Below are 16,871 nucleotides of genomic sequence, written 5' to 3'. Positions count from 1 at the left end.
CAGTCCTGCCTCCTCCCACATTCTGCCCTGAAACTTGTTTATCTTCCCAAGAACAGCACTCAGGCTCCCCCAACCCCCCACCAAGCCAGGACCCCGTGCATTCCATCGTTTTGCCAAGACTTACTGCTAATTAAGTGAACTAGGTAAGCATTAAATTAAACTAGCAGTGTTGCTGTTTCCCCTCCAGACCAAATAATTACTCATAATGAGCTTGGATAATAAGTCTCTAAATAACAGAGAGTTAACCATAATTAGGCTGAAAATTTAGAGATTGAGAGAAAGAGGGAGGAGGAGGAAGGGAGAGGAGAGAGTACAGAAGAGAAAGGAAGAGGAGAGGGGGAGGAGAGAGAGGGAGGTGTGGAGAGGGAGAAAGAGGAGGAGGGAGAGGAGAGGAGAGAGACTGTTTTTACTTTGGGGACTGATTCAAGGACAAATTCAAATTGTTAGCAGGGGAGAAATTCTTAAGCCAGTATTTTTATAGAGTCACAGACGCATAGAATAGCAGGACCTCAGAGCTCAACTAGTTTAAACTCTCTATTTCACAGATACGGAAACAGCGGCTCAGAGAAGGGAAGACATTTGCCCATGGTCACACAGCAGAGGGTGTCTCTGAGAATAATGTGGGTTTGGGTACGGCCAGCTGGTGGAGGCTATAGCTTCTCAGTCCAGCTTATGGGGGGGAGATGGAGTAAGGTGAGCTGGGGTGAAGCAAACATTTCACTGGCATCTTGGCAGGGAGTCTTCCTCAGCCAGTAGAAGGGACAGTGGTTAAGAGCTCTGACTCTGGAGACACGTTGTTGCCAGGGTCTGAATCCCTCTTCTACTGCCTAGAAGCTCTGTCACCTTGGGGTAAGTTCACCCATTCCTCTGAGCTGGTTTCCTCACCTGAAAATGGGGATAATAATTGTACTTACCTATGGAGCTGTCACACAAGCTTACTAAATAAACGTTAGCCGCTGCCATGACCAACCACCATCACCTCCATCTCCACCACCATCATTCTCAACCAGCGTGAGGAGACGGTTAGCTGCCTCCTTCACTAACTCAATGCACGTGCACAAGCTGCTGGTTTTCTGTGAGTCTTACCTTGTCCGTGTGTAGAATGGGCCAATAAGATCTTTCCGTCCTGGGTCACAGGGGAGTTGCAAGGATAAAGGGTAAAACCCCACGCTCATGGCTTCCAAAAAGTTGGAGGAGCTTCATCGTTTCGCTCCACTCTTTGAGATGCTGTAGTGACTCCCCACTCCACATGCCTCAGTTCGGGGGACCTGTACCCCAGGCTCTTCATGACTTTCATCCTGACCCTTGGGAGTCATCCCTTTCACTCTGCGGGGGCACCCGCTCCCCTCCCACCGAGCTCAACTGGCGAGGCAGGGACTTCCCAAAGCATCTTTAAAGACCACCACTAGGTGGCGCTCCACCGTCCACCTGCTGCCCTGAGAACACCGAAGTGGGAGAGTCTGTTGGGGGGGGCGGGGCGAAGGGTGGGCAGTGAGATCCTGAGCGATCGGGCTTTGGTGGCAGAGTGTATGTGTCATCTAGGTGTGACATGGCATTGGAGGGCTACATGGGCTCCTCCGTCAGGCATTTCTAAATTTGAAACCAATTCCTACCACTTGCCTCTATTGAGACCTTTAGCCTTCCTGAACTGCTGTGTCTTCGTCTGGGAAATGGTGGTAATATAATACTAGCTCTTAAGTGAGAGAGCATGAAGAAAGTGTCAACTATAGGCTCTGGAACATCGCAAGTGCTCATTCAACAGTTATAAGGGCCTTTCTTGGCGGTTCTACTGGGGAGAACGGCACACACAGGGTCAGAGCATTCGGAGCAGGGAGAAGCGTCCAAACCTGGCTGTGCATGAGCGTCTGCCGAGGGTCCTCTCAAAAGGGTAGCTGGGGCCCTACCGCAGTCCTCCTGAACTGTACTCTTAGGGATGAAGACCAGAGAACTGTCACTCTGAAGTTCCCCAGCCACACATGACTCTGGAGACTATTCCGGGTCCCAATCCTCCCATTTTTGCAGAAAGCATGACTTCCTGTATATCCTGCCCATTGTGTCCCTGGTGAGGGCAGTGGCCTGAAACACTGGTCAGAGCTGGCCCAACAGAAGCCAGACCACCTGAGTTCTTCCTTAGAAGCTAGAGCTAGGTCAGAAGTGAAGCTCAGAGACTCACCTGTGTCCCCAAGAAGGGAGAGGCCCACTTTTTTACACTCTTTCTCATAGAACTCACTGTTGAATAATGATACTATACATCCCATGCTTAGTTATCATAAACCCAAGCTGATAGCCTTCCCACCTTATAAATGAGGAGACAGAGGCTCAGAGCGGAGAGGTGGCTTTTTCCAAGGTCATCTAGCTAAGAGCAAACTCAGACCTTCCACCACTGAAGCCCAATGTTCTTGCCTATATACTAGAAGTTTCGCACTTCCAGCCCAAGAACTATTCTAACTTACAATATGTTTTATTGGTCTTCTATTGTGTTAAGAATTTTTAAATTTTAGGGCGCCTGGGTGGGTCAGTCGTTAAGCGTCTGCCTTCGGCTCAGGGCATGATCCCAGAGGGATCGAGCCCCACATCGGGCTCCCTACTCTGCTGGGAGCCTGCTTCTTCCTCTCCCACTCCCCCTGCTTGTGTTCCCTCTCTCGCTGGCTGTCTCTCTCTCTGTCAAATAAATAAAAACTTAAAAAAAAAGAATTTTTAAAATTTAACTTTAAATTAAATGAAAAATTAGTTTTCCTAGAAAGTCCAGATTTCCAGTGGCTCTGGAAATCTGAAGGTTAGCAATGCAGAGCTTACGCCCCTGAAAGGTAGTAACTGACCAGGGTTGAGTAGAAGCCATATCCTCTAGGGAGACACTGGTGTCAACACAGGACCCACCACGTCACGCTATCTCAGTCACCCAGCTGGGTTCACTACATTACCTCCCTGGTCCTGGTGGGCATCTGGACTTGAGACTCCTGCTAAATGCTATGGCCTTTCTGCTGAAATTCAAGTCACAAAGGTCTTCCCTGAGGAAGAGAATGAGGTGAAAGACGGCTGGTTAAGATTCTTTCCTAGGCACGTGGGGCCAGGGATTGCCAGAGCTAGCCCAGAGGCAGGGTCCCTCCCAGGGGATGCTCTGGGGAAGTCCCAAGCCTGGTCCCGGATCTCCACCTTCACAGATGGGGTTCAGGGAACCCCTCCCACATCAGAGCCCACTGGGAGCAGACAGATGGAGCTATAAATCATGTTAGCCTGGGGCAGATGTGCAAGAAGCCGTGTCTGTACTTCTGTCTGTTGGTGAGCACGCTCTGAGAGCACGCCTGGCATGCCGTAAATTTCCTTTTATGAACCCGTATCCATTATCCTGTCATGTCTTCCCCACCAGGTGAGTGACATGGCCTGCTGGGACCAGCAGAGAGCCTTTCACTCATTCAAAGCCCTCGACTGAAGTACTACAAGGTGGTGGGGCAGATTCAGACAGCCGGGGTTTGAGTTGTGGCTCCTGCCTTCCCCACTGCAAATAACCTCTCTGTGGCCCCGTTCTCTGATCTGTACAACTAATAATCATTCCTACTTTGTAGGGTTACTAGGATGATTATCAAAAATAGAAGCAAATTCCTTAGCATAGCACTTCGTACACAGTAAGTGCTCAATAAATGCCAGCTACTATGATTCATGCCACCAGCAGCAGCTGGCAATATTCTTCATATTCTACTGGGGGAAAGTAGCTGAGGGCACAACCATCAAACCAAGTAAGCAAACTAACAAGATCATTTCAGATGGCTTTAACAGCTATGAAGAAATTAAAAAGAGTAGTGAGTGACTAGGGTTCTTACAGGGATCTCTTTGGGAGGTTACACGTGTCAAAGCTTCTTAACCTTGCTACTGTTGTTATTTGGGGCTCGACAGTTCTTTTTTTGTGGGGACTGGCCTGGGCTGTGGGACGTCCCTGGCCTTTGCCCCGCTATATGCCTGCCACCACCCACCACAGTGGTGACAGCCAAAAATGTCTCCAGACATTGCCAAATGTCCTCTAGGGGGCAAGAATGAGCCCTGCTGAGAATCACTGAGCGAAAGGATGAAGGACGAGGAGCACGCAGGGGACAGGAGTGGTGGCTTGTGTTCCCTCTCTCGCTGGCTGTCTCTATCTCTGTCGAATAAATAAATAAAATCTTAAAAAAAAATGGTGCATCCTGAAGTAGACTTCATGTGTGGTGTTGACGTGCGTTATGTTGCTTAATCTTCATGAGAACCCTACAAGGCAAGTGTTATTGCCCCCATTTCAACAGGGAGAAGACTGAGGCTCAGAGCAGCTGCGTCAAGTACCTCCTGCCAGCTAGTAATGGTTGTGGGGAATCGTATGTGGTAGCCTGGCGAGCTGCGGCGCACCGTGGCTCAAACGCTAGTCCAGATGCTGCCGTGAAGGCATTTTGTAGATGCGATTAACATTTCCGATCAGTAAGCCTTAAATAAAGGAGACTACTCTCCATGGGTGTGTTTGGGGGTGAAGTCAGGTGAAGGCTGTAAGAGCAAAAACAGGTTCTCGAGAGAATTCCTTCCCCCACAAGACTGTCACCGAAGTCCTGAATTTCTGGCTTGCCTTACAGATTTTGGACTCAATTGAAACATCAACTCCTCCCTGCATTCCCAGCCTGCTGGCCTGCCCTGCAAATTCCTGGCCTGTCAGCCCCAACTGTCTGAGCCAATTCCTTACAATCAATCTCTCTGGCTACATGTATAATGGGTTCTGTTTCTGCAGAGAGAGAACCCTGACTGATAGTGGTAGAGCTGGGATGTCGAGCCTTACTCCTGCTGTGGGTGTCCCCAGGGAGGCCCAGCTCCAACTTGGGGGGCAGCACCGAGCTCCACGGGGGCCACTCTTCCATTGCCCACCGCCCACAAGCCCCCGGCAGGAGCGGAGACACCCCTGGGGCTGGCTGAGAGGACAAGGACAGGAAGAGAACGGAGACCGAGAGCAAGTGATATGTTTATTGCAGGACGCCTTTTTCTGGGTGCTGGGCTGGCCGTGAGGCTCTACTGGAGGCCCCCCACAAACCCCAGTCCCAGAACAGACGGACACATTAACTTGGAATCCAAACCGGTCTCACATAAATAGGAGGAGGTTGGCAAAGGAAAAAGAGAAAAGCAACAAATGAACGTGTAGTTTTTCTACACTTGTGACAAAGTGGCAGCAGCGCCTTATCCACGTCACCCCTTCTTCTGCTTCTATGCGAAGCTTTTATTCGCTCTGAAAATCACCTTCGGATCCAACTGAGCAGCACGCAGCCGCCTCCCCGGCCGTCCCCGAGCCAGTCTCCCGGACTGGCACATAGGCCAAGAAAACCAAGATGGATTCTTCTTAAAACGAACAAACAAAAAATGCTTCTGTGGTTCTTTGCACCTCCCAGTTGTGATGGGTGAACAATGCGTCCCCGTGACCCCGAGCCAACCAAAAAAAAAAACAAAAAACAAAAAACAGTGAGCATAAGCCACGAGTCCGAATCAAAACATATTGCACATGGTCACAAGAGTCTTCCTGAGAGCCCATTCGCTGCGGGGACCCAAATACTGGCTTTCGATCCAACCAATCGCTTGCCTGTCAGTGGTTGTGCCATATACCCATGTACGTGCCCCGCTCCCCAAATCCAGCTGGCATGAAGCAAATATTCCACACTGTTAGCCTTCCCTATTAGCCAAACTCAAAGCCAAGGCTGGGTTTAACCTCGCGCACCGTAAGCCCGTGGCGGAGGGAGGTGGGGGTTGTTAGTCGTAAACCTTTATCTACCCTTCAGACACCTTTTCCTCTGGGTGGTTGTTGAAGTTCCACCGGTGAACACAGCATCCAAGACATGGAATCTTCCAGAACCAAGAGCCTGGAAAGTGGCTCTCCCCAACCATATGCTTTTGAAAACGGAGCTCTGCTGTTACAAGCTGGGTTCGAACCCACAGCCCTTGCGTGGGACAGGCAGTGTGGCAATCAACCTTTGTTTTCTCCTAAGGAATTTTCAAGTATCACAAAATCCCTGATACAGTATGTAAACAAGATCTCTTACTGAACAGAAAGCTAGGTCACTTCGGGAAGCAGCAGCATGTGAAATATCTAAAAGGCCAAATAAAGTTTTAGGTTTGACAACAAAGGCAAGACAGCCACCCACCGGGCCCCGGAAGGTGGGCGCTCAGGCGTAGACACACGCGGGCCCTCTGTATGAAGCCAGGGAAAGAGCACCCAATATGGCATCTGCTGGGGGTCCTGAGAACACGTCAGGCAGGCCCTTCTCGTCCAGCGTAGCTGCTGCTGGCGGGGAGGAAGAAGTCTCCGACGCTAGACCCCGGACATGCTCACGGACGGGCGGTCTGCCTCCAGCGTCCAGTCTCCTGGTCTCTCACCAGGTCTCTCTCAATCCTGCGGGCCCCTCCTCTGGAGGATGGTGGCCGAGCCGACACGGGGAAGACGTTTTCCAGAGGAATTCTCTCGGGGGAGGCATGTCATGGACTATTTTGCTCTGGGTGGGCTTTACTTAAAAAGAACATGAACCTCTGTGTTGGAAGTCAGTGAGGCTCTGTGGGGACGGCCGCCCCGCTGCCTCACGCGGCGGAGCTCCCCTCATCTGCGTCCTCTTCCCCTGCCCACGTGAGTTTCCAAGGCCTCCCTGTGTGGCCGAAGGTGCCCTATCTGTCGAAACAGCCTGTGGGGAATGCGTGGCTCCCGCTGAAGTAGCTGCTTCCGTAGGTGGTGGCGAGGCAGTGCCTGGGCTCGGCTGTGATGGCCATCTGCACGCTGAGGGGCGCGGGGAGGGACAGGGGGCACACATCCAGGGGCGGGAGGGTGAAAAAAAAAAAAAAAAAAAAAAAAAAAAAGGCTGAGGGGGTAGGCGGGCGGCTGGAACAGCACTTGGGTGGGTGGGGGGGTCGTGCTGGGCACCACTGCCAAGGCCTGGCTCTTGACCGCGACAGCGTCCTTAAAGACGTTGTCATAAGCTCTGAAAGGAAAGGACCTGGGTGAGACTTGAGGTCAAAGGCCACCGCAGCAGACCCCTGAGTGTGCCCCTAAGTGGGACTTGAGATCTTTGTGCTGTGACCACAGGGCCGCGCCTGGCCCAGGCTCGCTGTCTGCCATGCTGCCCCCGCTCTTTGACGAAACTCAGACCGCAGACCCGAGCCTGGATCTGCTTGCTACGGAAACCCATTCTGGCGCCTCGAGACTAGCCTCGCTGTCCCCCAAGCCACTACACTGCCACATCTCAGCAGTCAAGCCCCCAGATGAGAACTCCTGGGCTACTGCCTGCCCGCTCGTGCGGAGCGCAAGCTCCAGGGGCGAGGGGCCCTCTACTTCTGCTCCTCACTGCGTCGCCAGCGCCTGGCACGGGGCCTGGCACTTGATGAGCACAACCTCTGCCTTCCAGGCACCCCACACGGATCCCAGCAAGCCGCCCCTGGGGCCTGAGTTCACCTTCTGAAAAGGGGATCAACAGGTTTATTTCCACTTTTAAAAAAAAAAGCTTCCCATAAAGCTTTTTGAAATAATAAATCCATTAACCCAGTAGAGACTTAGGTGAAGACAGGCGCACAGGGAGGCTGCGGGTCTGAGAAGGTGGCCATCTCAGAGCCCCCACCACGGGGAAGAGGCAGGGCTGGTGGCCAAGAATCTGGGGGCACCTATCTGCATTCAGACCAGACCATATGCTCTGGCTTTGGGCACCTTCAACAAACACAGATTTTAAAACAAGTCAGGGAGCAGGGCGGCCAGTTTGGAGCCAGGAGACCAAGGCGGCTAGCTACCAGCAGAGCTTCCCGCGTCAGGAGGCTGTGAGGCAGCTTTCCAGGGGCCTGGCCCCATGGTGAGAAGGGCCAACATCTAGCAGATGCTGCCACCTGTTGGGTGAAAGAGGGACAGGGTGCTGCCAGGCTGGAGTTCTCGGTCCTCTTTGCCTCCTCGCTGAGGTCACCATAACACTTCCTCCTTCAGTGTCAGTTTCATGGTGTTGGGTCTACGTGGCCCTTATGCACCTCCTCTGATACATTCAACACGTCCTCCCCAGTATTCCCACTGCGGCCTCTTATGTTCAGCCGCTCTGGGCTTAGCTGGCTAAGAGGTCAGCTTTGAAGCCATGTCTGAGAAAAGTAGCTTAACCTGAGCGTAATCACTCAGTGTAATCATCCATAAGACTGATACACTGGGACTCAGAGAAAATAGACACTCAGAAGGGTATGCACATGGCTTCCCTTCTCCCCTACCCCTTGACCTTAAAATTGCAAATCCAAAGCTACCCAAAATAGGAAGGGCCACCCCTGCAAACCTCAATTCTATCAGGAGTCACTATGGCCCACTTTATGGGAGACACTACCTGTGGCAACTACCACATAACCCTCTGACTTTGAGAAACTGCCTGAGGTGGGTCTCAAGAGCAAGTGCCTCGATATTCTAGAAACACGGAAAGATCAGGGCGGAACTTACACCAGCAGGATTTCTATGCATGTGCTGAGATGTTCCAGGGTGTAATTTGAGATCCTCTGCAGGTCTCTGGTCCAGTAGGGAGAAAGCTGAAGGCAAATCCTGGAGGCCCCAACACAGGCTGCAGCAACCACAGAAGGCTGGAATTTGTAGAAAATATGATCTGAAAGAGAATCACAGAAGTCAGCATCATAAAGCCTCTCTCTGGGGTCCCAGTGCCCCTCTGCCTTGTGCCTCCTGAGGACTGGCAGACAAATGGCTTGGGTCAAGCCTGTTCATGGCTGCCACACACACACAAGATGAAAAATTAGAAACAGCGTGAAGTTCCGCTCCTGAATCTTAAACACCTTGGCTCTCAGTCTGGGATCTGTGGTGTCAGCCTAGAGTAATGATTTTCAAAATTTCACCCAGAGCTTCCAGGGGGCTGCAAGGGGCTCGCTGATGGGCTACGAAGAGCACCACAAAACACGTGTCCTTTCTTCGCTGTGAGGGGTGAATGACACACCCTTGCAAAGGCTTCTGTTTTGGGTCAGACTCCAGGCTACTTGCTGATAGTAACAAAGCCTGGCCTCCTGGAGGCCCACAGTATAAATCTGTGGAATGAGTGAACGAATGGTCATAAGCACTTGACACTGACAACTAGAACTAGCACTTGACTTAGGTTTACTGAGGAACCTTCCCCCACCCTCAGCTTTACTGACCTACGACTGGCAAATCAAAACTACACGCACTTAAGGTGTACACAGGATGTTCTGGTACATGTATATGGTGTGAAATGGATCTTAACGTCCTACTGAGATGTCTGGCACCGTGGGGAAGCCGGCACGACTTATGTGGAAAGGCAAACTGTTCAGATGCCCAGGATTTTCAGGAATGACACTGGTGATGAGGGCATCATTGTTCTGTCTGACGTGGTTTACCATTTCTGACGACTCCAATGTCTGCCTGTTAAAGTGGAGTTGAGCAGGGCGGCATTAAGGTTATGGGCGTGGTCACAGAGCCAGACTCCTGATTCAAATCTTAGCAATAACCTTGGGTCAGTTACTTTGCCTTGAGCATCCGCTGAGGAAACGGACTGGTAAAACAAGAATAACAAAAGGGATTTTCACGTGGAGTCATTGTGAAATTCCAATGACATCGTATAGCCCGAAGCACTAAAATAAGGTGCCTGGTACACAGTAAGTGCTCAATTAAGGCTCGACATCATAATTGTTGATTTGTTACTCAGGACCATTTTGGGTTGTGGTGGGTTATCAGGTGGTTGTATCAACAGTACTTCGGACCTGGTATTTTACGTAATACCTGGATTTTAAGACAATGGGAAGAGTGGGATTCAAATAAAGTCCCCAAGCAGGTAACTTTATTGCTAAACTTTATTACTAAAACATACCCCTCCCCCACCCTTCTGTATGATGACAGCTCTTCCGGAATGACCTAAGACCTAACGACCATAAGAAAGATTAGCAGGGGATGAGTAAGTTTGTAGGACGCCAGCTGCCGGTACCGAAGCCGCTATTCGTCGGTTACGCAGTACTGGTAATAGGTTGGGAGAACGGTTACCCGTTCTGTATCCCCTGTGACATGGGAGTGCTCTGGGTGGATGGGCCCCCGTCAGTAGGACTCCGTGGGTGGACATGCCTCTGTGTGGGAGGGAAAGGGGTACCCCACCTTGCAGGGTGACCTCTAGGAAGTAGTGGGCGTACTCCTTGAGGCACTCTTTGGTCTTGCGGGGGCAGGCGGTGGGCCAGCTGTGGCAGTGGTGGTCCTTCTGGCTGACGGAGGCCAAGAGGTAGTAGTCCAGGAAATGGGCGGGCGTGGGCAGGCAGAGGTTCCAGCTGAAGGCCTCCAGGAGCAGCAGCTCCGTGTTGAGCAGCTCCTTCTTGGTGAGGGTGAAATTCTGGCCGCTCAGGATCCTCGTACTGTTTATCTGCTCCAGCTTGGGGACGTGGTCTTCCCTGTCCTCGAACTTACCTGCAGGAGAAGCAGAGGTTACTGGACGACGGCACTTGCCTGCGCCCAGGAGGCAAAGACCCACGTTAAAGTGCCTGCACAGGGCAGGCAGGGAGCACAGAAAGCCAAAAAGGCCCCACTGCCAAGGGGCTAGCAGCACACACTCTGGATCTGACACACCTGAGCTTGGATCCCCCAGCCATCACTTCCGGCTGTGTGAGCGTGCACAGGTGTCTCACCCTTTCTGTGCCTCAGTTCCCTCCTCTGTAAAATGGAACCTAAACCCCATAAAGCTTGTCAGAGACAATGAGAACACGCACACCAAATGTTTGGCCAGCACGTGGAACACGGGAGACACTCAACGGCAGTGAGCGACAGCAGTGAGGGTCTGGGCAAGCAAGGAGCCCTCTCTCCACCCCCGTCTGGCCCTCACTAATTCAATCTCAGGACTAGTCAGGGGTCAGACAGCCAGAGTCAGAATGACCTTGCAGATTTGATCCCATCCCCCTCCATGTAGAAAGCCCAACAATGGCTCCCCACTGCCCTCAGCACTGGGTTTTTAGCCCCGTCAATAGGTTTTTAGCTTGGATTTCCTCAGAAACGGTTTGCTTGGGAGGTGAGCCTAGCAAAGACTGGTAAGTGGGAGATGTTGGGAGAAGACAGGAAAGGCAAGAAAAGGAAAAAGGGAACATTATCTTGAAGTTATCGGTATCCCCACGTTCACTGCAGCATTAATTACAATAGCCATGACAGGGAAATGACCCAAGTGCCCACTGACAGATGAATGGACAAAGAAAATGTGGTATTTATATACATAGAATAATATTCAGCTGTACAATGGAGGAAATCCTGGAATTTGCGACAACAGGGATGACCCTTGAGGGTATTACGCTAAGTGAAATAAACCAGGAAGAGAAAGACAAATACTGTACGATCTCACTTAGATGCAGATTCTGAAAAAGCCAAACTCATAGACACAAAGAACAGACTGGCATTACCGGAGGCAGGGGTGGGGCAAACTTGTGAAGGTGGTCAAAAGGTACAAACTTCCAGGGTCGCCTGGATGGCTCAGTCGGTGAAGCGTCTGCCTTCGGCTCAGGTCATAATCTCAGGGTCCTGGGATTGAGCCCTGTATTGGGCTCTCCACTCAGTGGTGAGTCTGCTTCTCCCTCTCCCTCTGCCTCTCCCCCGGCTTGTGCTCTCTCACGTGTGTTCTCTCTCTCAAATAAGTAAAATCTTTCTTAAAAAAAAATTCTCATCATTAGAAAAAAAATTGTAACTATGTGAGGTGATGGGTGTTAACTACACTTAGTGCGGTGAGCATTTCACAATCTGTGCATTTATCAAATGATTATACAGTTGCAGTTAATACAACGATGTGCGTGCTTTGACAGCACATACACTAAACTAATACAATGTTATATGTCAATTACATCTCGGTGAAATTGGGGGGGTGTGTGTGTGTGTGACATTATGGACTTCCGCCTTCCTCCCTCGGAGTGCCATGCTGGGACTGCCATGTAAGGAAGCAGGCCTGGCCTGTTGGGGGTGGAGAGGCCACAAGGAGAACAGAGGTACCCAGGAGACAGCCAGCGCCAACTCTCAGCCGTGTGAATGAGACCCTCCCGGACCTTCCAGCCCCGTCCCTCCAGTGGCTGGATGAATAAGCACAGGTGAAACCAGCAGAGGAAACGCTATGCAACCCACATCACTGTTGTTTAGATCGCCAAGTGTGGGCATGCTTTGTTTGGCAGGAATAGGTAACTGCGATACATTCCTATCAATGGCGATGACAAAAAGATGTGAAACCCCACGAACAGGCACGTCACAGGGCTCAGAAGGTACTGAAGGAACAATGAATAAATACTGGAAGGTCTGGAAATAAACGGCATGAAACAGAGCCTCAGCGAGCTAGATACAAACACAAGTTAAACACGAACCTCGGTTAATCCACTCAAGGGTCAAGGGAACGGAGGTATCTACCCAGCAACCCTGGCAGTCAGCAGCGCTGGAGAGCTCAGGGGCGACCTCCACGGCGGGAGGCTCTGCAGGTGGGGTGGCCATGGGCCTCCCAGCCTTAACCCACCTGGCCCTGCGGAAACCATGCACACCTGGCTGTGGCCTCCGTCCCTGCACTTCTCTGAAGGCCCCTCACTCCGCTTGCCCACGAGTCGTCATCTACACAGCCCTCTGCCTGGAGCACCCTTTCCCCTCCCTTCTTCGCTCTGCGGACCTTCACCCTCCCAAGTCCCTACCCCTTGGAAGTCTTCCCCCACCAGAATCATGGTCCCGGCTGACCCCCACATCACGCGGTGAGTCCTGAGGCCTGGCCTCGGCATGGTCGCCTGTGGCCTCTGAGCCCAAGCTCACTGGGGCAGAGCACTGCTGAGTGAGCGTCGGAAGAGACAGGATGGTCAGCTGAGCTCAGGAAGCACGAGTCTGTCTGGGCCGACTAAAAGAACCACAAAGAATCCACACACCTGGGCACAACTGCAAGCTCCTCGTGACCCAGTTCCCATCAGACTTCCACCCTTCTTAGGAGAGAGAAGGAAGCAACCACTTCAGGCTGCCTTACAGCGGATACAACGCATTCCCCAGGCAGGCCTCAAAAAATGTCACAGAGAAATGTGTCACGGCCTCTGGGAAGCCAGCCTCTCCACCTTCTCCGCGAGCCGTAAGCAGCCCACTCAGCGGGCAAAGACGGTGTGACATGAAGCTCTGGTCTTTGCCGGGCAGGAGCTGAACAGGAAGAGAACAGCGAGCAGTGGAGACTGATGGTGGAGCGGCCCCTCCGCAGCTTACAGCAAGCCCAGACCCTCTCCTCCCAGAGCCCTACCCAGCAGGACCGAAGCCTGGCGTGGTGTCACCTTCAGGGCACACACCTTCCCTTGTCTTGCTCGTATGGGCAACTCGGGCAGGAACAGCAAGGTCAAGGCTGCCCCAGGGGGCAGAGCCTCCTGTATGGCTGGAAATCCTTGGGTGGGGCCTGGCTGGTGAGGCCTTGCCAGACCCCCACACCCTCCCTAAGCATAGGACCCCTCCTCCAGCTGGGAGCACTCATCCCTTCATTCACCTTATCACGTGTCCTCTGGTGCTCAGTTCAGAGGTCACTGGATGTCATCAAGGAGCTTCTCACGCTCAGACTGCTTCATAGCAACTAGCAATATTAATGGCTGGCACCTGACCAATGCGTCCTTAATAGGTCGAAGCCCGTGAGGACAAGAACCATGCCTGACCCACCCGCAGCTGTGCCCCCAGCTCCCCGCAGCACACTGCGGGGTATGTAGTGACTGCCCAATGCATATATGTTGAAAGGATGAATGGTACCGTCTTGATAGTTGAATTTCGGGCCATTTGAATTGTTCTCTGATTATCTCAGATTATCTGCATTCCCTATTCTTTTCTCCAGGGGTCGTATCTTCATGCAATTTATAAAGAAAGAGAAAATATTTTTGCAAACTTGTGAAGTTTTCCCTGAACCTTGTGCTTAACTAAGCCAACACCGTTCACAGATACTCAGTGGGTGCAAGCTCTCTTTTCTTGCCCAGAGCAGAGGGTGGCATGGTGAAGGTCACAGCCCCAGCGAAAATGTGCATCACCCTGGGGGGGGGCCCTAAGAGCCTTGCCCAGCAATCCGCTCTGAGCAGCAGATGTGCTCAATGAGATTAGTTTCCTCCCTGCCCTCAGAGCTTTTCAAACCTTCCAGAGCTCTGCGTTTTCCCGAGTCACCCTGCCCAAGAGGATTACCCTCCCAGGGAAGGGGCCACGGGTTACTAAGGAATCTGAATTCACCTGCTCCCCAGGCTGGAGAAGCTTGGGCAGGCCAGGGCCGGGCAGAGTGGGGTCTGAATCCCCCATGAGTCTGCTCTGGACCTAAGGGCTCTAAACGCCCCAGGCTGTTTCCTGCTTAAGCAGCTGCCCCCGTGGAGATGAACCGGCCACGCAGGACGGAAAATGCTTCAGGAGTGCCCAGCACACAGAGAGGGACAGAGTCCTCATGCTGGGCCGGACATGGGGTCCTCCCAGGCAGTAGTTCTGTTCAGACCCGCCGAGGCTCCGAGAACTTTGCTCCACCTCTAGGGGCGACCTTACAGCCCCTGCTCTCCGCCGCCGGCTGCAAAGTCCCGCTCAGCACCTATTCCCCAGCACAATACAGTTTGCGGCCAGACAAGATTTTATGAGTTTCCTGGTGCTGCACGTGCCTGGAAGACACTTCCTCCCCTCCTCCCGTGGACTGTGAGTGGGCCAGCCCTTTGTCCCCGGTGCCGCGGCCACTCAGCTGCCTGCTCCTTATCAACAAACTGCACTGACACCAGATGCCTGGAAGTCTTCAGGCAGGTCCCCGGGGACGTGGGGGGGACAGAAGTCTGCGTCTTTCCAAGTCAGACCAGAGCCACAGACTCTCTCAGACTCCTTCAATGTACGTTTTATTTGGAAAATGTTCAAATCCACAGAAGAGATGAAATGATGTTAACAATGAACACAGATGACTCTTCGGCCAGATTCACCCACTGCTGACTTTGAGCCCCATGTGTTGTGTGTGTGTGTGTGTGTGTACACATACTGGCTTTGCTGTGCCATTTCTAATTAAGTTGCAGACGTGCCATGCCACCCCTGGACAGCATCCACCCCTGCAGTCATTTTCCTACAAATCATAATGCTATTACCAACCCTAAGAACATCAGCATTAAGGCAATCACATTTCCTTTCCTTTCCTTTTTTTTTTAAAGTGGGCTCCACACCCAACGTGGAGCTTAAACTCTCGACCCTGAGATCAAGAGCCACACGCGCCACCAACTGAGCAAGCCCGGCGCCCCTGCACTCACATTTCCTAATACTCAGTCCACATTTGACTTTCCCCCCGAGAGTCCCCAGAATGTCTTTTCTAACTTTTGTTTTTTTGGATCCAGATTCAACAAGGCTCACACATGGTGTCTGTTACATCTCTTCAGTCCCATTCTTGGTTTCTCGTGACCCTGACTCTGGATGAATCCACGCCAGTTTTCTTCTAAAATGCTCCCTATTCTGGGGGTGCCTGGCTGGCTCGGTTGGTGGAGCGTGCAATTGTCGATCTCGGGGTCACGAGTTCAAGCTCCATGTTGGGCCTAGAGCTTACTTAAAAAAAAAAAATGCCCTGTATTCTGGACTGTCTCCTTAGGATTGAACAGTTTGGGTAAGAAAACTGCAGAGGCAATGTTTCCCCCTTCTTACCGGCTCACATCAGGAGTTCTAGAATGTCAGGGTGTCCCAGCAATAGTGATGCTACGTTTGATCCCTTGGTTAAGGTGGTGGTGACACCAGATCTCTCCATTTTAAAGGTACCATTTTCCTGTGAAATTAATAAGTAATCTGTGATGTGACACCTTCAGACTGATTATCCTGGAACTCAATGATCTGGCATCCACGAACGAGTCCTGAATAAATAATTAGTTGGGGTTGAAAAAGGATTTTTAACAAGTCTATCATTCTATCTACATGTTTCTTTTTGGATGTTCATGTTGTCCCAAATTTGAGCAGGGGGAGTCATATCAACATACTTATAAGATTAAAAAAAAAATCCTTAGATTACTGAAGCACTCACCCTGGGTCTGGAGCTCAGGAAGAGACACGGGAGTCCTGAGTGCAGGGCGCAGTGCTGGAACCTGCAAATAATGCCCTTGAGGACGCTCTGCACACCTGGCTGAAGGTTCCTCCTGCTCTTCCCGGGGGCTGGTGCCCAACCTGGATGGCCCCAGCCATTCCCGGCAGGTCACACAATCATTGGACTGATGAGTAGGAGTCCAGCCGAGTGGCCTAACTCAACCACAGAGGCAAGACGCTGTCAGTCCAGCAAGCCTCAGGAGGGACACTCACAGACCAGCTTTTTTTTTTTCCTTTTCTTTTTTTAATAGCATTTCTGTTTGTTGTGGTAAAATGCACATAACATAAAATTTACCATTTTAACCATACAGTTCAGCGGCATTCAGTACATTCACACTGTTGTGCAACCAATCACCAGAACTCCTTTCATCTTGCAAAACTGAAACTGCATACCCATGAAACAGTAACTCACTGTCCCTGTTCCCCCCTCCCCTGGTAACCACCATTCTATTTTCTGTCTCTACGAACCGACTACTCTAAAGCCTGGCTTTTCTTCTTCCACCAAAGGTCCTAGCAAACAAGCCTTAAGCAGGCCAAATAGGATTCCTGACTTTTCTGAACAAGGGCCAAGGGAAACAATATTTTTAATTGCTGAAAGAATGTTTTATTTTGGAAAATGTAAAATATACTCCCCAAAAGAGAAATGTTATAATGAACGCCCAAGAATACGCTACCCGTCTCCAACAATCATCAACACTTAAGACTGCCTTTAGAAAAATTCTGAAGCGAAAAGGCGCACGTGCAGAGTAGAATTCTGTAAAAAGTCAGTTGGGGCCCCGTCTGTGATGTCCAGGCCCAGAGCTGCACGCGTGCTACGAAGCAGGCTGCTTTACCCACTGCTCCCCGT

At 51.4% G+C, this 16,871-nt stretch overlaps 1 protein-coding gene across 1 annotated transcript in view; it reads right to left on the bottom strand.

Moving 5' to 3' along the window:
• Positions 1-4,951: 4,951 nt before the first annotated feature.
• The window catches only part of CCNJL (cyclin J like), a 52,157-nt gene continuing 40,237 nt past the window's right edge, over positions 4,952-16,871 (bottom strand). The window contains 4 exon segments of the mRNA XM_019794972.2: positions 4,952-6,802; positions 6,804-6,962; positions 8,438-8,597; positions 10,103-10,405. Coding sequence (XP_019650531.2) covers positions 6,652-6,802; positions 6,804-6,962; positions 8,438-8,597; positions 10,103-10,405 — 773 coding nt within the window. The 3' untranslated portion in view covers positions 4,952-6,651.

Source organism: Ailuropoda melanoleuca, chromosome 3 (genome assembly GCF_002007445.2).
Source record: "Ailuropoda melanoleuca isolate Jingjing chromosome 3, ASM200744v2, whole genome shotgun sequence".
In the NCBI taxonomy this organism is placed as follows: domain Eukaryota; kingdom Metazoa; phylum Chordata; class Mammalia; order Carnivora; family Ursidae; genus Ailuropoda; species Ailuropoda melanoleuca.
The sequence above is the reverse complement of the archived record's forward strand: the minus strand, read 5'-3'. Positions and strand labels throughout refer to the sequence as shown.